The 26,010-nt window shown below is 37.3% G+C and overlaps 1 protein-coding gene across 8 annotated transcripts in view; it reads left to right on the top strand.

The window, feature by feature from the left end:
* The window catches only part of Psd3 (pleckstrin and Sec7 domain containing 3), a 508,951-nt gene that overhangs the window by 288,746 nt on the left and 194,195 nt on the right, over positions 1–26,010 (top strand). For 4 of the 8 annotated variants that reach the window (XM_029480436.1, XM_029480435.1, XM_029480439.1 and 1 more), the window contains 4 exons: positions 15,998–16,204; positions 16,313–16,393; positions 18,473–18,585; positions 20,659–20,719. In XM_029480436.1, the coding sequence (XP_029336296.1) occupies positions 15,998–16,204; positions 16,313–16,393; positions 18,473–18,585; positions 20,659–20,719 (462 nt within the window). Of the gene's footprint in view, positions 1–1,385; positions 1,396–13,415; positions 14,108–15,997; positions 16,205–16,312; positions 16,394–18,472; positions 18,586–20,658; positions 20,720–26,010 lie in introns of those variants that run through there. The other 4 variants (XM_029480442.1, XM_021169304.2, XM_029480438.1 and 1 more) reach the window with 4 other exon arrangements.

The following is a 26,010-nucleotide window of genomic DNA, read 5'->3' as shown; positions in this document are numbered from 1 at the left end:
ATATAGAGACTATCCATAAGTTCTGTGACTCTAGAGAACCCTGACTAATACAGCACCCCTCCCCCCTTTTGGAAAAAGTTGATCTGAAAGTCAACCAATGAAATAGATTCCTAATACAATGCCGAGACATATTGTGATACTCACCAAGCTCTCACTCTGTTGAAGGTAACGTGTGAGTGTTCCTTCTGCTGCCCCTTTAAACTCTTCTCATTATGGTTCTGTGCTTTGTGTTTTTGGAAAATAGCACAAGCTTTAATGTATAAAGCTTGCTGCAAGGCACGATTTATCCCTAGATGATCTGTTTTTTTATATGAACCTCTAAGAGTTTATAATAGGAATACAAGCACAAACCTAAACAATAGCATTCAACACAATCCAAACAATAAGGTCTACAGAGCCTGAGTAGCTCACGGGATCTAGAAATGCACCCATTCAATAGATTTAGCATTTTCAGAGCTTTCTTGGGAGGGAGGCAATAGTTGCATTTTTTTTTTTTTTTTTACGTAGACAATGTAGTCTAAAAGTTTTGTTCATATTGAGAAGGACCGTTTATTCCATATCAGATCTATAATTGTTATTTCAGGACATAAAAAAAGAGCTACCCTATTAGAGGTATAACAGAAATGCTACACTGTGTGTATGTGTGTGTGTGGTTATGTAAAGCCACACTACCCGGGCTTTGAGCAGAGTTTCTACTAGCATTTCATTTGACCCTGAGCCTAGGAGCCAGAGGACTTGGCCTGTCATTTTATTGCCTCCAACTTTTAATTATGGAATTCAGGGAATCGCATAATTGAACTACAATGCTTCTGTTTTGGTAAAATAAATATAACCTTTAGAGGGAGTGGTTTAAGTGATTTAAGTATGTGGAACACCAGATTTTCATATCATGAAGCCAAACATGTCATCTACTTCTTTCCTATACAGGCTGGCTTATATTTACCATGGTTCAGTGTCACGTAAGAGTCCTCCTTGATTCACTCTGTAGTACAAGACACAGGCCTAAAGTCTCATGTTTTCTCTCGTGTCTTCAGTTTTCACATATAGCTTGCCGTGAAATTCTACCAGCTTTCCTTCTTCTCTCAGTTCTGTTCTGAATGCTTGGTGTGGAATCTCTTCACCTGCCACCTATGCTGGACATGGGCAGCAGTCTGCTCAGAAGTGGATTGCTAGCTTCAGTCTCAGCTCTTAACGGACATTTTCATGGCACATACCTGCTAGATACTGTTGTGAGCACATTATCAACATTAAAACTCATTTAATCCTAGCAATTTCCCTGATCTGATCATTTTTCCTATTTATCTAAGAAATTTTTTTCCTCTATCGCCATTTTAAGCATTCTCCACCTGTGTTTGCTGATCCTTCACCTGTGCTCAGGAATCTAGTGACGCTGGTGTCTTGTGCAAGCCATGTGACTTGTGCTAGTCTCCATGCTAAGAGAATCTCTCATTTTTGTCTACCTGGTAAATACCACCTTTTGGTTCAGGATTGTGCAGAGCTCAGCCTGCTAAGCTGTAGTCCTGGTTTCCCTATTTTAGTGTCTCTTGGAGCCTAGGAACATGAGACCCTTGATGTAAGGAGCTATATTTTGCTCTTAATATCATGTCTAACATGAATTGTGAAGCAACTGATGTTGCTGAGGAGGAACTTTGTAGATTGTTAGGGAACTGGATCTTCTTCTTAAGCCTCTTGTCTTAACTGTGACATTAAAATTGTGCAACACAATGCTAAAACTGTGATAGTGCTCACATCGCTCAGATATGAACTGATAATAAATATATTGCAACACTAAAGCTTAGCACTTAGAGTACATTTGAAAGAAAGTGCGCTACCTCTGGCTATAGATATCTCTCAGTGTTCAAGTATAAAATGGAAGTTGATCCTGAGTGTGTGTGACCATAATTAGTTTTTTAAACATCAAAAGCAGACCTTTCAGATAGCCTTTCCAGATGGCCTTTGCTGTTTATGTGCAGTGGTTAATGCATTAAAGATAACCTCACAGGGGCACAAAAATGCATCCATGTTGAATTAGGCAATAAAGCCAGAAACTTCCCCCTTGGATTAGTTTGACAAAGAGCAAGCTCAAATCTGAACTTTCCACTTCTATTCCTGTGTTTCTGTCTGCAGTTTGTGGTTACTGGTTTATTCCCTACCCCCCACTCTCTCTCTCTCTCTTTATGTCTGTCTGTCTGTCTGTCTGTCTAATCTGTCCCTGTTGTCTCTCTGAAGTATCTGTATCTTTGCCAGTGCCTAACGAAGGGAAAGGAATATGAATTTTTTAAAAAATAGAAATCATTAAGAGTTTACAGGAAAGAAGTTACTTTACTGACCCTAACTGACTTGGAATATCAGTCAAAATCTCCTAACAGATATTATCAACCTTTTTATACCCATTGCTTCCATCATGTATGACATATTTATTTTAAGTTGCTTCCAGCATGTTGTCTGCAAATGATTACCACATACCACATATATGTATGTATGTAAATATGTATATTATTCTGTGTCAGAGGCAAGGAAGAGTATACGACTTAAGACAAAAGCTATGTCTTTAGCTTATGTTTGTAAAGCTGATTGCATGGAAAATCCGAGGCATCCATCTGCTTACAGATCGAGCTGGGAAATGGTTCCATTGTTCTCTTAAAGACAGGTTAAATTTAAACAGGCTGAGTACACAGTAGGATAGCAGGTTAAATACACAGTCTTAAGTGATTTCAAGATATTAACTTGGATGTAGCATCTGGACAAAGATTCAAGAGATCTTCACAACAATATCACCACAGTTGTGAAGGCTGACATGCATTCTTCAACCCCCAGGTTTATGTTACTGAAATTTTTATGTGTGATATGACAAATTCTCTCACCAGTGGTGCTATTTCTATTTATTCTTCCAAGGGTGCCTTTACAGATATACTATGTATAGAGAATATAAGATAACATCACATTTTTCTAGCATTTGAAGAATAGTACAATAAGTTGGACCTTGGAAGTTAGAAAAGAAATTGCTGATATAATTCTATTTGGACCTAAGAATTATCCAAATTCATGTGAAGAGTGCAGTATATTTGCTTATGACAGAGAAACACTGTGACTGGAAGATTGTCAATTCCTCTTCTTCTGTCTGCCCATCCATCCAGGAAGCTTATCACAGGACTTACTGTAATTGTTTTTAATGATTATGGAGGCTGAGAAGTCCCTTGCAGGTGATAAACCCATCAGTCACCATCAAGAGGGTTGTTTGAAAGCTGGAGAGCAGGGGGCTAGTTGTATAATCATCTAAGCTCCATCTGTGAGCCGATGGATGTTCTCGTTCAAGATGAAACGAAGATAGACTTGACTAGCCTGAGGTTGATTTACCCATTCTTCACCATTTTTGTTCCATGTAGGCTCACAGTGGATTTGAATGATGCTTATCCACATAGGAAGGGTGCATGTGTTTCATTCATTTTCCATATTCAAATGCTAGTCTCTTATAGATGGACCTTTATAGATATACTGAAAAATAGTATTTGCTCATATATCTAGGTACCCTGTGGTCTAGTGGGAGATTAGACAGCCTAGCACATGGTGCTGTAAGGAGAGGAAATATGAGGAAATTTGAGCATCTGGTCAAATAAATGGGCGCTGAATCAATGAATGTAAGGTCTATTGGATACTCTGATATTTCTAGTAATTTTAGAGTCAGAAATGAGCTGCACACATTGGCTAGGGGAGAGACCAGATCTTTACAGACCATTTTCAGTCCTGCTAAAAGTTTTGATATTTTAAATTGACAATGTTAAAAATAATAAATAATAATTTCATATCCTCCTTTGAAAATTATTTGGGCTGAGTTATTGTTTACCACTATAAAGGATTTGCGTTCCCACAACACTCCATAACCCTCCCTGATTGATAAGAGACAACATGGTTAGAATGTGGTTGCCTGTATGAGTACACATTGACTTTTTAGGTACCTCTTCTACATGATGAATCACAAACTAGGTTGCACTCTAGAGCACCCTAGAGCCTGTGACTCCTTATTATTTACAGGTAATACCCTACAATCTGAATTTTCTTGGTCAAGGGTCTCTCACACCCAATAAAGTTAAGCGTCCCATGGGCCTCTCTTCTGAGGACAGCTGGCAATTCCAAACCTACTGTGTGCTTTGAAAGGTCAGTAACTCATTGACTTTTAACTTGTCTGTGCTGGGGCTGGATAGGTTCCAATACCTGAATGAGTTTGTCACCTATAGCACCCGAGCCTGCATCAGCATTGCAGTAAGGAAGAAGGTGATTTTCAGTAAACATTTGTAAACACAGGCAGGGTGAATGAGAACATTATACGTGCTTGGTATGAAGCATCTCTAAGTGTGAGGTGAGCACAAAGCAGCAACCTTGTTTGTAGTACTGAGCTTTCTCCAAACTTTAGCAGTATTTAGTGGGGGGCTACTTCTGGAAATATTTTGGTTGCTATGGAGTGACTAGCATGTGACAACATTGTGACAAGGTGCAGAGGTGTCATCCTTGAGTGGCTTGGAGCTGGTAACATTTCATTGCAGGCCATTGTAGACTTTAGGATCTCTTGTGCCAGTCTGATTCCCAGTGGGACAGGACTTCTGACACCTTTGGGGATGACAGAGCAGAGAACTCACACCTCTGCTATTATTGCCACTTGACCTGTTCTCTCTCTCTCTCTCTCTCTCTCTCTCTCTCTCTCTCTCTCTCTCTTTTTTTTTTTTAGTGGCTATGGTAAAATTCCTGTTGTAGGGCTTGTCAGAACTGACTTATAAGATGTCTGAGGTTTATTTTGTCTGCACTCCTTCCTACTATAGCAGGTCAGAATGTCAAACCAAGACAGTCTCCCTGGCTAGGGTTGAAGGAGAAATTTAAAATGAATTTTAAGAACAGTACAAAAGTGACTAGTATTTTCTCCCAGTCCAGAGGGAAGGATTGTGTCCTCCGGTGCAGTCCCGTATGGTAAGTGTCTTGCAGCTTGGATGTTTTTCTGTCTTTTGACATGGCTCTTTTTATCTCTTCCCTTTATTTTCTTCCTTCTTTATAATATATTTATAATATTCCTTATAAAATCACCAGAATGAGGTTTATTATATGTTTTATATATATAATTAGAAATAAATGAGTAACTTTTCATGGATTCGAATAACTACAGATCATTGTTAAGTAGGCAGATTTGCTGGGATAAAAGTGGTAAGCAGGACCCAGAAAAAGGCTGAAGGAGATAGAGGTGTGCTTACAAACTTTAGGTATTCTGAAGTTGATAAAGGTAAGGCAAATAAGGTTAGAACAAATTGTGTTCTGAAATATGTGCATTCTCTGAAAGTCACTAAATGCATATCTGTTCTGTGTCTCTCTCTGGTTGCAGTTTCTTATACCAGATAGGAGTTTTCAAAGTGTCTCATGTCTACATGTTGAGGTGGTTAGGTCAACAAGCAGAGATGGTAATTACAGTTTCCCACTTACAAATTTAGTATGATCCTATTTAAGAAAAAATTCTAATGTCAATCATTTCTAGTGTATTTGTTGTGCAATAATGATGAAAGCAATGCTTAAAACATCCTCACTTCAGGGTCCTGGAATGTAATACTTTAAAAAGCACTGAACAATTTGGGTGAAGTTCTCCAACAATTTGAATGATAATGTTTGGGACTTTCACAAACCTCTAGGATTAAATACAGAAAGTCAGATACCAAAATAACATACATTGCCCAAAACAGGAAAGAACTTTGTGTCATCATTATTTGATTATCATCACATATCAATAAATAAAGGAGCATAAGACAGTCTTCCTAAAAATTAGGTACTAGAGAATTTTAAGGTCACTATACATCAGTAAAAGCGAATAGGCAGATAAAATATGCAATGCTTCTACTACGGACCTTGAGATAAATCAGCGCCACTAGCCAGAGATGTGTTACCAGCTTACTATGCTAAAGTACTTTACAAAATTTGAAAAAATTCTATTAATAATGCTTAGCCTGAGGTATTTTTGCATCCCAATAAGAAGTAGTTGCTTGTTTTTGATGCTTTTGTATATATAATACTTTTGTCTTCTTACCAACTCATAGCATGATCATTTAAAAGGCCTTATAAATATTAGTTAAGTCAAGAGAAACCAACAGTGTAATTTTCATTTGACACAGAAAGTAAATATCTGTGGTCACTTGTCAGACAGAGTTTGTACTGCCTGCTGTATGAGAAACTATTCTAAAGTCTGAAATGTTTGATAAGACAGGAATTCGTGAAATATATATTTACAATTTTGTTTTGCTGAAAGGATTTAGTGCTCTTGCCTAAATTATCTGGAAGGTTTGGTAGAAGAAAAGTTAGGAGAGAATTTACTTTTATTATTATTATTGTTATTATTATTACTTGCTTTCTGTAGCATCTCTGGTCCTCTGGTCTCTTTCCTCCCTTTATAGGAAAGCTTCAGAGCTTGTTCTGAGGGATACTTTGGGGTACAAACTGGTTTGCACAGCCTCTAATACAGCTTCTTTACTAGCTTTTGAATTTTCTCCCATCTATCCTGAACAGGTTTTTTATATCCTTTTAAACTTGCTTGAAAAGTATATGCTGGCAATTTTGTTGAGACTTAGCCTACCTCTGGGGAAGGCTGAGTTTTGAAAAGGTCAATTAAAGGCTGACCTTTCCACCTCTGCTCCGTTTGGTGATATGATAAACAGACAGGGATGGGGCTGGAGACCTCAGTCCTATTCCTGCATCATGTGTTTTCATATGATGCTGTTACTAGATGATCCACGCCGCTTAAGCTCTTTAGTTTGCTTTCTTCAGGCCATATGTCCTAAAGGCAGGCAACTCTTAAGTTCAACAGCACATCCCTAGACTCACGCAGCATCTCTCATGTAAGAAGTACAGCCTAGACCCTACAAGGGCTTCTTTTCTAATGTTTGTATCAAAGGGGAACAATGTTTAAATCACACGGAGAAACTGGACCATGAAGTTCTATTGTTGTAAAATGAGATGCTATTATGTAAAATGCATGCCTTATTTGAGAAAGCCAGAAATTGTGTTTGATTTTTAAACATCTGTTAACCCGGGTGGAGAGTTAAAGACAGATCCCTGTGGCTGGTTGTAGGCCAGCCTAATCTACTTAAGGAATTCTAGGACAGTGAGAGACCCTATCTAAAGTAAAGATTGTCTTCTGTATTCTAAATGCATGCACATCTGCATGTTCCACCCCCCATGCATACCTATTACATGTATACACACAGAAATGTACAAGACCAAAAATCTCTGTTTGAAAAGGGACATGTTTAACTCTTTGGTTCCTGCTTGTAATTTAAGAGGAAAGATGTCCTGACATACACAGATGTAGCTTTTAGTTGTCTGCCAAGCAAGACATAGGAAGGAATGGCATAGATATACAACATGGTGATAGGAATGCTGTTGAATAAGCAATATGTAACTTTAAAATTGTAGCCATTACCCATGTAAAGATTGCCTACTTTATAAAATACCTACTGCCAATTTTTGTAGCAAAATGCATGTTTCTTCACTGCCCAGTCCTATCCCTTGAAGCAGCTCCTTTATCTCTTCTGCTAAATAGCCTCTGAGACCAGAGTACAATATTGGCTTATTCACTTGAACTTAACATGAAAGAGGAGGCTGTCCAATGATATTCTATGAGTATTCTAGAAAAATGAGTCCTACTCCACACAAATTATGCTTCTTTTCTTGCCCACTGGATTTAGGATCCACTGGTCTTAACTTGTAATGATCATATAATGTTTTTGTACTTGATTATGAGACATAATTCCTTTCAGGTTATCCACTTCAAATTACTGTGGTATGTTTTTATTAAGGTGGACAGTATTACAGATACTACTTTATCATTTGAAAGTTGGCACAAAAGAACTGCAACTTAGGAAAACAAGCACCCCGACCTAGTGATTCATGTTGGTTCTCTGAGTGCTTGGGAGGCAAGAGAGAAAAAAATCAAGAGTTCAAGAAGCCTGTCTTAAAAAACCCCAAATATCCAAATGCAGAAAAGTGAAAACCGGAATCATTTGTGTTGTTCAATGAACAAGAAGCATCAATGCCTATCAGGGTGAAAATTTCAGTTATTAGAAAGAAATGCTTTGCAGGCAATGTGTTCATTTGGTGGGGTCAAGTAGTCTGAGGCCTACTGTTGTGCACACTGGCGCCCTCGTGTGGAATTCAGAGTGTATGGCTCAGGAAAAGTAAGTTAAAAGGGCATCCTGGAGAGGGAAGGCAGTAGTTGAAATCACCATAGTAATTTTGCTTCTACACTGTGCAGAAAAGATCTTCCAGGAGCTTTGATAACTAGATTTTTTTTCTCTTATTCTTTAAATCATGAGTTATCTTCTGGAAAACTATATTCTGTGTAGACATATAAAATGTCATTTGGGGGCATTTGTCTTTACAGAGTCAATTACCAATTCCTCCCGAATGCCACCTGATGTTTCTGTAGCGTGTGTCCAATGTATTTTACTATCATCAAAACAAACAGATAGTAACCTTGATGTTGAAAGTGGTAGGGGTAAGTAGAAGGGATAAAATGGACCTGATCCTGGTAGCAGACCAGCACTGTCCCAAGGAATTTGCATAGAGCTTTTCACTTACTCGTGACAGCCTCTTGTGAAATTGATCCTGTTATTTCCATTTTATAGTGGGAAACCATGAGAGAATGGACATCGTTACTCAAGATCCCAGCCTGGTTAGGAGTTGGAGCCAGTGTTGGAATTTTGACTGTATAACTGTTATTGGTAGGGATTCACTTTTCAAAAGCATTGTCTGGATTAGTAATTGTTCCTCTTCTGGCAAACTGATCATTAAGAATTTTGTTTTAAAATGAGGGAAGACAGTCTGAAACGATTCCTTTTGCTGTATAGAACTTTGCTCCTCCTAGATGTATTGGGTGTGCATTTCAGCCATCCTTAGTCATGCTAAGCACTATAGCTTTCTCCTCATGATTGTGTCTTCTATGTTGAGTGGCTATTGGAATGCTGCAGTTTCCACAGATGTGGATAGTTATCTGATTCTTTGAACCAAGTTTACAGTCTTTTTTTCTTTTTTTTTTGTCATTTCTTTGGAGGCATGAACTTTACATGTGCTCTTTTATTCCTCTTGAATTCATTATTTTGGTTGGTGGCTTCACATTTCCATGAGCTGAGTAAGAGCTGTCCTTCTTTCTTTCTCTCTCTCAGCATCACCTCATGTGTCTCATTGCTCACTGTGTACCTCCTTTTACCTTCTCAACATTTCAGAATGGAATTTTCTTCATATTTGTGCAAACTCCAAGTTCAGATTTTCAGGTGTTGACCTCCTATCTGGTTTCTCTGCCTTCAGTTTTTCCTTTATATTAAAAGCGAAAGGGGGCCTACCAAAACTCCAAACAAATAAACTATATATTCTTGAAGGCAATTGAAAAACTATTCACTTATTTATGTGTGTGCCTCAATGTATGTATGTGTACCACATTTGTGCAGGAACAAAGAAGAGCTAGAATTGAAGGTAGTGTGAGCTGCCAAGTATGTGCTTGGAATCAAACCAGCTCATCTGTAAGAGCAACAAGTACTCTTAACGTCATTGACATTGTTTTTTAGTTCCTTGATGGCAATATTTGCATGTAATCAAAGACCCAAGAGGGATCAGGAATCCCACTTTGGGTTATGGGTGGATAACATATATTGAAGTTGTCAGAGGAGGCCTCATTGAAAAGGTAGCATTTGAAACAAACTCGAAAGAGAAATCAGTCATGTTTTTTTTTTTTTTTTTTTTTTGACATAAAAAACATTGTAGATAGAGAAGATCCAGGGGAAAGGCCCAGAAGCTAGCACAGTGATAAATAAGAACAAGCTAGATGGGTAAGACTTCATATGGGTCTGAGTGGTGACCCAGAATCCTGACATCATCTCAGAATCATTTCGGGTCTTAAAAGGGAAATGCTAAGACCTTCCTTAAGGCCAGGAGACTGACAACTTCCTTGAGGGAGGCCTTGGCCTTTATCTTTTCTTAATGTTTCATATATATCATATCTGCATGCTTCCTTGGACATCCCAAGGCTAATTCATTTAAGGTAGACCATCTTTTCTGTCAGAACATCCTGATCTTTGGATCATGGCTAGTGCCAGATATGCCTTCCAAGTGCTGGCACGAAAGGTTAATGTCGCTACTCTCACATCTCAAATTAGGACTCATTAGCAAATCATCCAGTACCTGAAGCAGTGGTCATTGCCACTTCTGCAGTAAAGTCTTCCCTGCAATACTGATGGTCTTCTATTTGCTCTCTTACACTTTATTGTTTTAAAAATCCCAGCACTCGGGAGGCGGAGGCAGGTGGATTTCTGAGTTCGAGGCCAGCCTGGTCTACAAAGTGAGTGCCAGGACAGCCAGGGCTATACAGAGAAACCCTGTCTCGAAAAACCAAAAAAAAAAAAAAAAAAAAGTGAAAGGCTTACCCTTTAAAATACAAATTGAGACTTAGTTTTTTGGTCTGTCATGTATGTTTATGTCTGTGTACACAGGTAAGCATATGTGTGGAGATCAGAGGACATCTTGTTTTTTGAGACAGGACCCTCTCTAGCCTGGATATCATTAACTAGACTAAGATGGCTACCCAGTGATCCTCAGGGCACTCTCTGTATCCACTTTTTCAACACTGACACATCCTTGGTAGCTCACAGTAACTTTAACCATGAAGATCCCTGAAGATATGATGGGACTTTTTCTGTGAAGTTGCAGATTCTCAGCACCGAAAGGAAGCAGTCCTTAAGATAGACTTTATAACAATATCTCCCAAGTACTGTGTTCACTGTTAGTTTAAAACATAGCCATGCGTTGCTTAAAGAGGTACATTCTGAAAATGCATTGTCAGCAGACTCCATTGCATGGACATCAGAACATCTCCTTAGTCTAAGGTAGTACAGCTCACTACACACCTACCCATATGAGTATGCTATCATCTAAGAGGTCTTGAGCATCTCTCAAGTGTCATTGTGTCAAGTGAATGGCAAGAATGGCAGCTCCTTGTTTCCACAGATATTGTGCTGTGTTTCTTCTTGTGGCACAGCTTTTACAAAGCTGTATTTTTCTGTGGCTGCTGTCATAAAACCTCAATGCTGAGAAGATGACTAACAATATTCCCTTTGACTCTCCTTTTGAGAAATTGCATAGTTGTCAACAAGTACATACAATTAATTAGTGGGTAATTTTTTTTAACATTATTAACATTAAGTATATTTCAACTTAAATGTACCTTTTAAATAGCAATAAATTAAGTCCATTTAATGTTAGTACACTATTATTCAAAATTAAACAGAATTGCTAAATATTTATTTATTTATTTATTTATTTATTTATTGCTTAGAGTGTAACATAGTTTGTACTTAAGGTTCTATGAACTGGGAAAACTTGAGAGCGTTGAATCTATGGAGCACCCTAATAATCCTCATTAGTTTCTGAATCTTCTCTTCATTCGCTCTGGTCCAGCATGTTTTCACACATGCTGTAGCATTTAGGCTTTAAACTGGTTGTTTTCTCTGCCTAGAATGTATTTCATTTCTTGTACTGGTGTGGCTAGTTTTCTTCAAGTCTTGCTCAAATGTTGCTTGTTCAAATAGGCATCCTGTAACTACTTTCTATATGAATATATCTACCTATAACCCACGTTGGGATTCCTGTTCTCTTTTGATACTTCTGTTACTATAACAGATCTCACCTTCAAGTATATATGATTTATTTGTTTATCTTTATTCTTTAGTTGTGTTGAGTTTTGATGACTGAAATATTCCAGGCACCACACATAGAAAAAAACCTTTCTTCACATTGTTCCCTTTGCACTCTCTTCATGTATACAGGCCACATTCCAAGCTCTACGAACTGATCCCATGGTGTCCTGGAGAAGTAAGAGCTTTCTAAGCTCTCTTGCTACACCTTTAGAGTACCTGGGCTATGCCTCTTTGGTTGCAATGACTTTCATAACTCCTGATTCTCAGTTGCTGCTACTGTCAGTCAGTTACAGTCTGTGTTCTCATCACTACACTAGGCTGAAATGACTCAATAGGAGGATGTAATGTCTGTAGCAGTCTGCTCATTAGGTTCCTCCAATGTCTTCTAAAGTCTGTTACCAACAATGACATGTGGCTTACACTTTCTAATTTATGACTGTGAAAAAAGTGACATCAGTGGGTGACAGATACATTACCTTCCATACGTTGTCTAGCAAAGGCAAGTGAGAAGAACCCTCAGACGGTGGCTAGCAATGGCTTCAGCTGTAATAGGACCACTTTGACATCTTCAGGTTCACAGAATAGGTAGGCACAGGGGCAACAAACCAACAGGCTCAAAGCAGTTTTCTTGGTAGTAAGGAAAGTCATAAAACAAGAGTTTTAAGAGCATTGTGAAGTACATGCAAAATCATGAACCACAAACTGCCTCTGAGAAAGAAAATGTCATGGTTGTTTACATCATTTGTTTCCTAGGCCTGCAGAGACAATACAGAATTCAGTCCTCATAGGAACTCATATAAACAACAAATCACTCAGAACTGCCATCCACCCACAACAATAACACCTCTAGTATACTGTTCACCTGAGACAGTCTAACACTGGTTGGGCACTCACTGTTGGGCAGTCACTCAGCTAAGTGCTGCATACATGTTGTTCACCCAAGCAAGAGTCTTAGGAAAGGGGCCGAGGAGAACATGTTTTATATATAGGGAAGCTTGGGCTCTAGGACCCATCTTCATGCTGTGTATCATAAGCAGTCGCTACTGCTAGCCATCTGGTGATATACATGTCCTCACTGATTCAAGAAAATGTTTACCAAGTTTCTTATGATAGACAGGCAATGGTTCAGTTACTTGGGATATTTACGTAAAGAAAATACAATCAAAGATAAACATGCGTCTCGAGGCTGTACTCCATAGATTCAAAGTTCTCAAACAAGGTAGAAAATATCTCTAGAAGAGTTGTTTCCTGCTTGTGTTGGGGTTTGTGTATCTTACCCCGGGATAAGAGTTTTTGTCTTGAGTAGGAGTTGGGTAAAGTAGTCATAATTCTAGTGGTGGTCGTCTGACTAGGAGAGAACAACAAAAATGTATGGAAAAGGGTTTCCACTTGTACCCTGAGGGCATTAGAGAAGACCCAGTTCATTGTAGGCAACTGAAAGTCTTGAGCAAACAACAGAAAAATAGAAATATGAAGTTACAAGAGCAAGTCAGCACATACACAGAGGTATCATTGTGAAACCAGCAGTAGGAACACCATTCCTGCAGTGTGAAGACGCTTTTTAGGAAATAGTGTTGCCAGATAAAATAAAGAATTCCCAGTTAATCTTGAGTTTCAGATAAACAATGATTTAAAAAAAATTAATCTCTCAGTATTTGATAGAGATGCTAGAGATGTATACATGAAACACTGTTTCGTACTTACCTGAAACTTAAGACACCTGGGCATTTTGCTACTTTTATTTGGAAAATCTAATAATCTGTTAAAATACAAATGCTCTATGAAGGCATAGTGATCAGACTCCATGATCTGATGTGGATTGTTGAGAGTTGCCATAGTTACTTGGCTGTGGGAAATAAAGGCCCCATTGAAGTATTTCCTAGAATACAGGGGTGGGGACACTGAAGTAATTGGTAGAGATCTTACTATTATGAGATCTCGAAGACAAGAAGGGGAATAAAGCTGGAAAGGAGATATCTAACTACTGAAAACATCTAGTACTCAACAGACCAGAGGAACCCTGTTTGTGGATTTAGGAAAGAAGAATGAGTGTTATCTCCCTCGAGGGACCATACAATCTGCTCTATCAAGTGTGAACAAGGCAGGGCTGCTTTGTCTTTTATTCCCATCCAACACAGTGGCTCGTGTGTTCTGGCTCTTGTTTTTATGGGGCTGTAAAAGCATTACAGAAACTCCAACAGTAAACAGGGCTGAGAATGTGAGGTCACAGTAACATGACCTCACAGTTAGTCAGGTCCTTGGAAGGCTGGGTAGATGAGTAGAACTGGAGCTAAAGTGAAGAACAGGAAGGAGGAGCAGGCTCTGTAAGATGTGTGGCGCAGACATGTCTTAGCAGTTGTCATGGGTATTATAATGTGTCTCATCTACTGCTACTGGTAAGTGTGCATTAAGGCCATCATGTTGTGATGGCTTACGATGTTACTTGTTTCTTGTTCCAAAAGAAGATGCTGAAAAGTCTAATTACAGAGACTCTAAAAGACATCTTTCCTGCCCTCATGAAGAAGACAAAGTGAGGTGAGCTAGGTTGGGCAAGAGGAAGAAGGAAGAAGCAGAAGTGTGACATGAGGACCGTGAGAAAAAACAGCCAGAGTTTTATTAGTAGTTGGTTCAATTTTGTAATTGGATTTGAACAAAATCAATCTGTTGGAATATGTCAAGTAATTAGAATCAGTTGCTTGCATGAAGTGATTAATTAAAAAAGAAAAGTCATGGACATGCTGAGAAATTAACAGTTATTAGTAATGTGCTGGTAAAGAAAATTCTTTCTTTTGGCACTTGTTTTTAGTACATTATTGTAATATTCAAAAGAATGTGTGTATATGTGTGTGTGTGTTCACACACATGTATGTGTATACATATATGTTTTTGCATGTGTGCCTGTAACTTACTTGATTGTAACCAACATTGTTCTTGGGGTATATAATGTACATTCTACTACTTATGTGGCAAAAATCTATTAATTTCCTTACTATGAAATTTCTAAGAGTTTATATAGCTATGCTCTAATTAATTAAATATACAGGTTTTCAGAAAATGATTGACAGTTTTAGCTTTCTAGGTAGGTTCAGGGTTAAAAAAATTGATAATCATTTTCATGAAATGACCATTATAAGAAAGCACTTTGTTGTTATTGGTATGCATTTTCTGTTGGAAATTGAAGGTGACGTTTTTGTTTAAGAAACATCATGAATCCTGATTTGTATAGTCAATTTCTGATTAGCTCATTGTTTGCAATTGATAATGGTTTGCAATTTGACTTAAAGGTGAAGATAGTTAGTATGGGTTTGGTCTTCTTCTGTTTTGTATGCTGGAGTTCCCCTGTGGTCTCCACTAGGAGCAAGTAAGTTGACATGACGGGAACAAATTTTCACATAGGTGGATAGATGTAAAGGCAGTCTGACTTAATAGCTCAGGCCTATGTAAGTTCTATGTTGCAACTGGCTTTCAAAAAACTATGATATATCTTAATTATTTGTGTTATCACAGTTACTCCAAAAGGATCATAAAATAAAATCTTGTCCTTAAGTATCTGTGTGACGACAGATTTTTCTCGAAATACTTCATTCAAAACAAGAGGTTTGAACAACAGGTGGTTCTGAGAGTCCTGTTGTCATCTAAAAGCTAGCCATCAATTTGTAAAAAATGTAAATCATTGAATTTTATATTATTTTAGGAATTGTTTTTTGGTAAAAATATATTACTTGTGTTATATAAAATGAAATTTTAAATATATTATGATTTACATTTCTGTTTTATTTACCAATATGGTACATATCGATAGATAAAATTGATATAAAGGAACTTGGTGCTCTCACTATTTAAAAATGTTAAGCCATTTTTTTAGGGCTTAGGCCAGAGATTCACAACCTATGTGTTATTACCCCTTGGGGGTGTTGAACAACCCTTTCCTAGGTCACCTAAGACCATCTGAAAACACAGAGAGTTACATTACAATTCATAACAACCAAAATTATAGCTAAGAAGTAGCAATGAACATAATTTTAATGTTAGGACCACCACAACAAGAGGAACTGTATTAAAGGGTTGCAGTATTAGTAGAATTGAGAACCACTGGCTTAGGCAATTATTTTTATAGTGTTTTCAAAATATAGTACTAGAATAATTTTTGTCAAATATTTAAATAGAAAACAGTGTTATTGAAAATAATTTTATATCGTTGATTTTACATTGTCAAGATGATTTCATCCATTCTTTATTTTTGGCCATACAAACATATTTCCTTTTATCTTTCTTTGTTTTTAAAGTAGGGACCGTTGTTTTGCTGAGGGGAAAACATCACGACTCGATGCTGGTTCTGAAATGGGGAGCACTGACATTCTGGAGAAGGAGACCACAGAAAGTCTCAGCAATGGGACTAACAGCAATGTGGAGGCAGCTAAAAGACTGGCCAAACGCTTGTATCATCTCGACAGATTCAAGAGATCGGACGTTGCAAAACACCTAGGCAAAAAGTATGTTCATGAGTTTGGTATTTGGCTGAACTTTCTATCCTGTGCTTTTTTTTTTCTTCTTTTTAAAATACTTGTCAGTTCAATAAACTCTACTCTGTTTCCTTATAGCAATGAATTTAGCAAGCTAGTTGCAGAAGAGTATCTGAAGTTTTTTGATTTCACAGGGATGACGCTGGATCAGTCTCTCAGGTATGATGAAACATTCCTTCTGTTCTTCATCACCTCCAAGTCATGACTTCTTAGCGGAGGAAGCAGTATCTCCTGGTTAGAGCCTGACTTTTCACCCCAATTCCATTTGCTTTGTGAGTTTGAATGATAATCCGGATCCTAAACAAAGAATAGGAAAAATGTCATGAGTATAATAACAGAGAGTAAAGAAACCATGAAATAAGCATGAACTGATACCCAGCATGTAGTAGGAAGGTTGAGTCCACATAGCGTGCTGAGGGATGGCCTGAAAGCAAATCTGGCTCTATTGAGGGTTGCCTTTTAATGTTCTATTACAGTAAAGCGTTGGGGAGCTTGTTAGGTAAGATGGTCTCAGAGTTCCTGTGTGTTGTAATTTACAACAGGATTTCCTTCTCTTCTTACTGAGCTCATACTCTGCTGGATAGAATGAGCACTGTTGTCTCACCCACTAGCAATCCACGTTTTATCTATTGTGAGTACTACTGCAGTCAACATGGGCACCTACATTCCTCCTTGAGACCCTACTTTCAGTTCTGTTGAATAAGTTCTGTTGTCAGTTAAAAAGATGATCGTTTACTGACTATGAAATTAGAGGCCTTTGTCCCTGAAGTATTTAGTTAATGTAGTAAATACAAAATATTTTCAGATGACATTTTGTTATTAAACTCTTGAATGGGATAAAAATAACTCAATGAGTAGAATCTAAAGGGTGCATCTGTGAAACAGATTGCTGTGTCTCCTTTAGGCTGAGTGTTTTAAATGAAGGCACACCAATACCCACTTTCAACACTTGAGCTATGGGACAGAGCCCCTGGTGAGCATTTAATCTTAGGAACCTCAAAGCACTCTGATCATCTAGTATAATCCTTTAATCTTATACTCAGATAACAACAACCCGGCTCTGAAGTGACGGTGGTCGTATTAGAACAGTGTGCAGGGTGTTCTTGTTAGGTAATGAAAACATCTAAGATGAAGGAATGGTTTAAATCTTTGCTCTGTGCTGTTATGTGTTATGTCAAAAGTTACAAAAAATAGTGATTAGTGTGCTTTACAATAATGAATTACAAATCTCTAGTAAGAAAGGAAACAAGATTTTCATAAAAATCAAGTTTATTACAAAAATTTTAAGGTAGTAAGAATTCCTAAAAAAATTAAATGATTTTTGTATGTAACCTATTGCTTGATATAAGGAATAGCTTAAGGTTTTATTTCCCAATTTCCTTCGCATGTATCTATCAATGATGTTGTGAGAATAGGCAAAATAAATTAACACAAGTCGGCTGTGTATGAAGCAGTGCACCTGCCATTTTAGAAGTCCGAATGTGGAGATTACCTGACTTAAGAACCCTGATAATGTGCGATTTTAGCACATAGCTCGTATGATTATACATTGAGTCAGTAATGTTTCTTTTTTTAACTTTTTGATTGATCTATTAAGATCAACTATTTGACAGTTGTGATTGGAAATCACTGGTGGTACTCAGGCTTTCTTAATCTATTAGCCTGGCCTGGTCTTACCCTCACATACTTCATAGATTATTTTATTAGTGTGTGTGTGTGTTGTGTCTGTGTATGTCTGTGTGTAGGTAGGTATAGTATTTGAAGTGTTTGGGTAAATACAGGTATGCATGTGCTACAGCAAACATGGCGATTAGAGGGCAGTTTTGATACTTCTTGGTTTCCACATTGTTTTTGAGGCAGGCCTCCATTTTTGTTTCAGTTGCTATGTTGAGTCCTCCAGATAGCTGGCCTGTGAACTTCTGAGCAATTCTTCTGTCTTGAACTCACTTCTCTGCAGGAGTTCTGGGAGTGTAGGTGCTTCTCATGGGAAATCTGCACTCAGGTCCTCAGGCTTGAGCGGCAAGCTTTGACCTGCTGAGACATCGCTCCTCTGCACATTTTTTTATTGCATTTAAATATCAATTTGCTTATTGAGTAGCCACCTAGTAAATTTTTTAGGTAATAAGGAGAAATGATTTAGGGTGTTGTATAATTAATTCTTTACATTTCTCTAAGTTAATTGTCAATATAACAATGTAAATGTCTTAAACATTTCTCTCCTTTATGATTCTTTCTCAGGTGTTTTTTAAAAGCATTTTCTCTCGTGGGAGAGACCCAGGAACGTGAGAGAGTGCTAATGCATTTTTCAAATAGATATTTTTCTTGTAATCCAGACACTATCACCTCAAAAGGTAATCTAATGGAAAGCTTGCAATTTTATTTGTGGTTATTTTCCTTATCCTAAAAATGTATTTTATTGTAAAAAATAAGTTATATTTAATTTACCTCCTCATTTGTTTATGTAAATGCAAGTTGAAATCATTAGTTTCATTTCCTGATATTCTCCTTTCATTTTTGTTTTTTCATATCATCTTTCTAGGAGGGTTTAATGACAACATATTTTTTGTTTTCATAATTATTTTTATTCTTTTAAAAATTTATAGTATAACAATGTACTTTATTTTTGTTGTCTTTCTATGCTCAGCTTTGCCCACTCAGGGATTTTGTGAGCAAAGCAGTTTATAATACAGTACTGGTGGTCTTACTTCTTATATTGCTATCCCTATAATTCTTGAAATCCATGTGTGTTTAGCTCAGTGATATGTTTTGTATATTTATATATCTCATTGCAGCTTTGATGAATCTTTGGTGCTCTTGTTTTGATATTAATCAAAATCTTTATAGCTGCCTTTCACTTGCGGCTTTAATGAAATATGAGTTTGTTTGCGGCACTGTTTTTACAGTGTAAAGTCATATTTAACTGTTTTCAGCACCAGTTCTACCCAAAAGGAGAGTCTGTTTCCATTTAAAATGCTGTAGTCATGAATAATCTCAAGTTTTAAGTGAAGCATATTTACTTTTAAGTGGGAAGTTTCTCAAAACTGTATTAATTCTGGAGTAAATTTCTAGGAAATAGAAGAATAGAGACTGCCAGTTAGCAATGTCCCTGTTCAGTCCACTCCCTCAGGCTGCAGCTAGTGGTCATCAATATCACATCCTTGTGTGTAAACTGGTACTATTTGGACCATTTATATCACCAGGTCAGCACCAACTAGAGAAGCTAGGGAATGGAAGAGGGTTGTTTCCATTATACTTGCAGGTGTAGGAAGATGTTAGCATGCTTGCATGCAGTGAGGCCTGTGGGGGGTGTCTGTACATCATTTTCCATGGGGGAGTTTGAATGTTGGCCACTGCCTTTTACAGTAATCCCAGGAGTTAGTTTTGAATGTATGAGAAGCAAGTGGAATGAATAAATATGCTTCTGGGCATATAAATGACATAGAAGGGAAACCACCTACTAAAGTAAAAGATTTGGTTTTGAAAGCAAGCTGTCTTTCCAATACATTTGGCATATGTTAATATGGTTTTCACTTTATCTAAAACTATTTTTATTTGTTTGTTATACTTGGGTTAAGAATTAGTAAAGAGAAAAGCTAACTCTGATATTTGTAGATAAGATGTTTAGCTATGTATACTTTTTATTTTACTGTATAAAGTAAGATGAAAATGAAAATTCCATTTAAGTATGAAATATTTCAGGCTTTGACCACATTTTTCCTGAATATTTAATTTTTAATCCTCCCAGAACATTTCAGTGTTTTACTTTTTGCTTCATCTATGACATACCAGGGGCAAAAACCTCTTATCTAAATGTGGCCTTTAAATAGTGTTGCAAAAACGTCTTTTATCTGCATATTTTAAATATTAAATGATTTATTTTCAGCTTGATACCGTAAGCTACAGAAAATTGAGAAAATATAGGTCAAAAGAAATGTTTTGTGATCCAGATATTTTGATGGATTCTTCTAGAAATATTTACATTTAATAGAATCCTAGTGCACACAGTATATGTCTCATCTTGATTCTCAAGCATCTCTCACTTTAGCCTATGTTCCTGTATAACATTCCTAATGTCCTCAATATTATAGTTTTGTTTCTGGAGAGTCATCTATGTCTCATAATGAACAATGTTTGTCTCTGTTTTTGTACTCATGTAGATCCTTAATTGTTTTTTTAGTGTAAAGCCCCAGCCGAGTTTCTGTGTTAAAGGACACTGCTTCAGTCTTTGTACGTGTAATGCCAAATTGCTCATCAGAGAGCTGCTACTAATTTATCAATAGAAGAGTTCAACTTTGCACATTGGAAGTTTATAATTTAACTCATTCATGTATGCTTTCTAAACAAATTTCTGTCTAGTACAGCACTGTGTTTTTAAGGCCTTTGTAATGTGCTATGTTAACAGTAGGCCCTTTTTTTTTTTGCAGATGGAGTTCATTGCCTCACCTGTGCTATGATGCTGCTCAACACAGATCTGCATGGCCATGTAAGTGTGTGCCTATGATGTTGTCTCTCCTGAGCTGCAGCATCACAGCTTTGTGGTTATACATATTTTCCTCTGCTCCCCCTTGCCTTATTCTATAGAGCATTCCCATAGCAAGTAGATAAATGTAATACATTGTCTCAAAAGAGAAACACCCCATTCATCACACATGGGATGCACAAAGAGGAATCTAAAAACCCAGCTGTTTCTCCATAGGTGCCTAGAATGGTTTTAATGTGTGTATTCTGTATTATCTTTCTCCACCAGATGGCAGACAGAAGTTTTACTTGTTTGAGGTTTTCTTTTATCATCTCTTAGCTAGCTATTCTAGTGGTTGATACATAATGTTGGAAGGATAATGTCAGAAATTGGCATTTAAGTTTTAATAGGGAAAACAATTTAGTCTTTTCTGAATTCTTCAACTCACCTGTTTTGTTAACTAGCTAAAATATCAATTAAAATCCATCACAAAACTATCTCATCACCTGTTTAAAATAAAGTATATACTTCATAAATTTATAATTTATAAACCTGTAATAGAAACGATTTTTTATCATTTTAATTATTACCTTCATCTTTGAGAAAATGAGAATATTTTAAGTAAATATAAACTAATCTATATTTATTTATAACAAAATTCTAGTTTCATGTGTTTTCGAGGGAAAAAGTCAAGCTTTTATGTAATTGAATATATCCGCCCTTGACATAATATATTTTACTTGTGATCTTAGAAGCTATGTGAAAATGACTACTATACAGCAACTATGTTTCAGTTTTCCAGGAGTTCACACAGTTCTCTTGATACTACAGAGCTCCTCTGTAAAGAAGCTAGTGTCGAGCTCTGTGGGACCTCTAAGCTTAACTAGCTATCATCAGAGGTCTAGGGTGGAGAAAGGGTTCCCCCAGCAGCCAAGAGAAGGGGAAATTAAATAATAGATTATACTGTTAATATAATCTTAACAAATCTGAAAGTACTCAGAAGTTCCCTTTTGCAATTTTTGAAGTATGATTTATAATAATTTGGTGGATTGGAGACACGTAGCAGAAATCATGCCCATCAAGAGGCTAGAACTTTCATGAAGACTTCTTGGATAATAGTGTAATAACATCACACAGAAGTGAAGGTATTGCAGTTCCCTAAGTGAGCATCTTGAAGTGTTTGAGTCCAGCATTTCTCCACGTGGCTAAGTGGAAGACCAGGCAATGGGTTGTCTGCTCCCTTCCTATGGACAGACAGGAGGCTCATTTACAACATGGTTCTATGAGTTCTGTGATGATAGGTACCTCCTATTTTTTGTTAAAAATGGTCAATTCAAAGATAGATGTGCCCATGTAGCATTGACCTATCCAGTGGTGTTCCAGCATAAAGAAGTCTCTTCATATAGATGTTTTTGAAGTCCCATCAGCATAAAATGGTTGTGTATTTATCATCCTTTAAGAAATGTCTGATAATGGAAAAATGTGCTAATATTTCATTCTTGTTGAAACATGTTGAGGTTATCAAACGATGTCTGAAAAAGTTGTTAATTTTGAGAGATTTATGTCTATTAAGTCCTGGATTGCTTTAAAATAGCTATTAATGTTTTAATAATACTTTGAGTTAAGCATACATCTTACTGCTCATAATAATTTGAAATAAAGCAGCAAGTATGGATGTGAGGTCTAATTTTTATTCAAATCACCTGCTGTTGTTGAATGCAGACACACTGTGGATATCTTGGTCTGTCACCATAGCTGCACAGTCATGAGGGCTAGACCCTCTGTCTAATCTCAGCTTCAGACCTCTTGAGGCAGACAATCCAATAAAGCAGCATGTACTGATCATGTGGCACACTCTTGGAATCTCAGGAGCTGGGAAATTGAGGTAGGAGCATTGAGAGTTTGAGGCTAGCAAGGGCTACATAGAGGTGCACTGCTAAGCAAAGAGAAGCAAGCAAACAAATAATTACATTCCTTTGACACCTGGAATGAAAGATATCTTAATGTTGCCTTTAGTTGTCCCAAATACAGATAGTTAGCAGTTGTCTAGCGTAGCAAGTAATTGATATAAAAAGAGGGAGTTGTAACTACTGTAACTCTCTAGCTCACTTACCTGGATTGTGTTTTCGGTGGTAGGTAAAAGTCTGTATTGTATGCTTAGGGCTGTCAAGTGTTCAGGCTTTTTTGTAATAGTTTTCTCTATTATGCAGTGCATACTAGTATAAATCTGTGGAGTGTATAGTTGCTATCATAAGAACTAACCATCTGAAAATGTGTTTTTTTCCTTATTTTTCCCCATGGATACATTTTAAAAATAAACTTTCCTTCTAGGTGGTAAGTGTCCATAATTCTGGATGTAGATTCTCTTGCATCATAATTGCCTGATCTATTCTAGTCTGTGTGTGACTGGTTAGCATGGCCATTCTGAGGCTGAATCATTCAGAAGATGAGTGAGTTCTTTCTAGTGTTTGCTTCATCCTTTTCCTTACTGCTACACTGCATAGGCCATCACCATCTCCTACCTGCTCCAATGCCAGAGTAACCCTGTGGGGGAAACTAATGAGCCATTTCCCTTCTCTTCTGTACCATTGTGCTCTAACAGCAACACAGCAGCATGACTTCCTAAGAAATGCTAAAGCCAGCTTGTCCACGTGCTTTCTACAGGGAAGAGCTAACTGGGAAGATTAATTGATTTGAGCTTCTTTTTTATTTTGTTTTTTTGTTTTTGGCTTGGTTTTGTGAGTCTTTCCTGTAAATAATGATGCTCTGCAAATGCATTGGTATGGACCCTTCTTCATCCTGCTGTTTTCACTAATAAGGTGATGGAATGAATACTAATAGAACAACCTGTAGTAGGCAGCTCCTCATTACATGCAGCAACACTTTTCTGTCACCAAATACCACAATACCAAGTACCAATAGTCTTATTATATGTTTTAAGTTTTGTACCATTTGAGCAGGCATTAGCAATGAGGAAGATGTGGTTAGTCAATGCTTCTGTATCATTGGTGACTAGGCTGGTTACCATTAATCAGATTTAACTGAAGGCTTAGCAGGTAACCAAGAAGCAATTGTAGAAATAAAACATCATCAAGGTTTTCAAAATTCACAGAGTTACAGTTAAGCCCCATTTAATAGGCTAAGAAAAAACATGATGTATCTATTGGTCCAGACAAATCCAGTGTTGTTCTTTACTCTCGGCTTTAAGTATAATGATTATGTCAGCAACGGTTTCTTGTTTATACTGGTTTTTGAGTATTCTTGTAGATTATGTAAATACCTTGCAGTTGTGATAACATGGCTGACTTGTTCAGCAATCCCTTTTTTAATGTTTAATTATCTACAATAAACACACACACATATGTACACACACAAAATATATATGCCTGAATTATATAGTACTAAGTACTAAATATGCTAAAATTGCTTGTTATATGGATAGGATTGACATTTTTGTGTAGACTTTATTGGAAATACTATATATATATATATATATCTGAAAGAGAAGAAAAGAATTTTATTAATAATTTTATTTGTTTACATTTTAAATGATATCCTCCTTCCAGGTTTCCCCTCTGCAAACCATCCTTCCCCTCCCCCTCCCCTTTGCTTCTATGAGCGTGCTTCTCTACCCACTCACCTACTCCAACCTCACAGCTCTAGCATCCCCTTATGCTGGGGCATCAAGCCTCCACAGGACCAAGGGCCTCCCCTCCTATTGATGCCAGATAAGACTATTTGTTGTCTTCTATGTAGCTGGAGCCGGAGGAGAATACATTTTATTATTTCTGTTTGGATAGAGTTTAAGATGAATTCTATTGTCTCTGAGTAACTAGTTCTCCTATATTTGAAGCATATTTGGCCTCCTGCACACCTTCCCCTGCTAGCCAGCTCAATCATTGCCTGGTCTGAAGACAGGTGGCAGGGCCAGGAGAGTAGGTAGGACTGGTATTCTCATGGTGATAGGGATGGTGACTGGGGACAGGAACTTAAACACAGAAGTGACTAGCATGAAGAATGAGCTAATGTGAACCTTGTTGAGCAAATCCCCAGCTAGCAAATCTCAAGACGTATGCAACCCGATGTCTGTCCAAACTCAAGACATGATTAGAGTCTGTGGCAAGGAACTTACTTAGACCAATTTGAGTATTCATAAACCATTCATACTTAGTGTCCTTGGCAATGTATCTGTTTATTATCGTAAGGAGTCTTTTGCCTACTGTCCTTCCTTGCAGCTTTCCTCTGTCTTCCTCTCTGTGCTGCCCTGTAATTTTGGTGTTCTCTGCTATGGACCTCTCCCAAGTTATGAGTCTAGGAAAGGATATTAGCTGTGAATGTCATTTCTGCTACATCAGCCCTTTCCATATGGTCTCTTCTCCCTTATTGCAGTGGTTCTCAGCCTTCCTCATGCCATGACCCTTTAATAATCCTCATCTTGTAGTGACCTCCCAAGCATAAAATTATTTTGTTGCTACTTCATAGCTGTAATTTTGTTACTGTTATGAATTATAATGTGTGTGTGTGTGTGTGTGTGTATATATATATATATATATATATATATATATATATATGATATGAGACCCCTCCACAGGTTGAGAACTGATATCTTATAGTGTTAAGCTTTCTCTCTTGATTAGAGTTCGCAGCTGTAAAGGCTTACCAGTCTCTCATCATGTGGAACTTCTCACCAATACTGAAAGGCCACAGAAGACCAGTATGCTCAGATCTAAAAGTGTTGAGGATTTCTAGTTGAGTTGTTTTCACCATTATTATGTTTTCAAAATATCAGTTAATTACCAAAAAGAGAGTCTATGGACTAGACTGAGAATCCGGCCTTCAGCTGTGGAATGTTTTTACAGAAAAATATCACGGTATGAAATTTTTTAATTTTAGAATGACCTTTAGAATGCAGTGCCACTGACTCTCATATTGGCCACTGTGTAAATTTTAGTAGGAATGAATTTGCAAGAGTGTTAGAATTTAATTATGCACCAGTCAAGTTCATTCAATTCTGTGACCTGTGAAAATGAAACCATTTCTATTCCTCTATCTGCTTCTTCACTTCAGTTTATTTATATTTGTTTTTCCCTGTTTGAGAACAGGTTAACACGAATAAAATATGGCACAGTCATCTCTGGAGTCAGTGGGCTCATTTTGTGGTCTTATAGGAGCTATCTAATAGATTAATCATTAATTATTAATCAGCATTTTCCTTTGTGAGCTTTTACACTGTGAAAGAAGGAAGACAGGTGAACCTCATTTAAGAAAGGGGATTCCTTCTTCCCTCCCTCCCTCCCTCCCTCCATCCCTCCCTCCC

The sequence above is a fragment of the Mus caroli genome, chromosome 8, assembly GCF_900094665.2.
Source record: "Mus caroli chromosome 8, CAROLI_EIJ_v1.1, whole genome shotgun sequence".
Classification (NCBI taxonomy): domain Eukaryota; kingdom Metazoa; phylum Chordata; class Mammalia; order Rodentia; family Muridae; genus Mus; species Mus caroli.
This window is presented reverse-complemented; position numbering and strand designations above follow the sequence as displayed.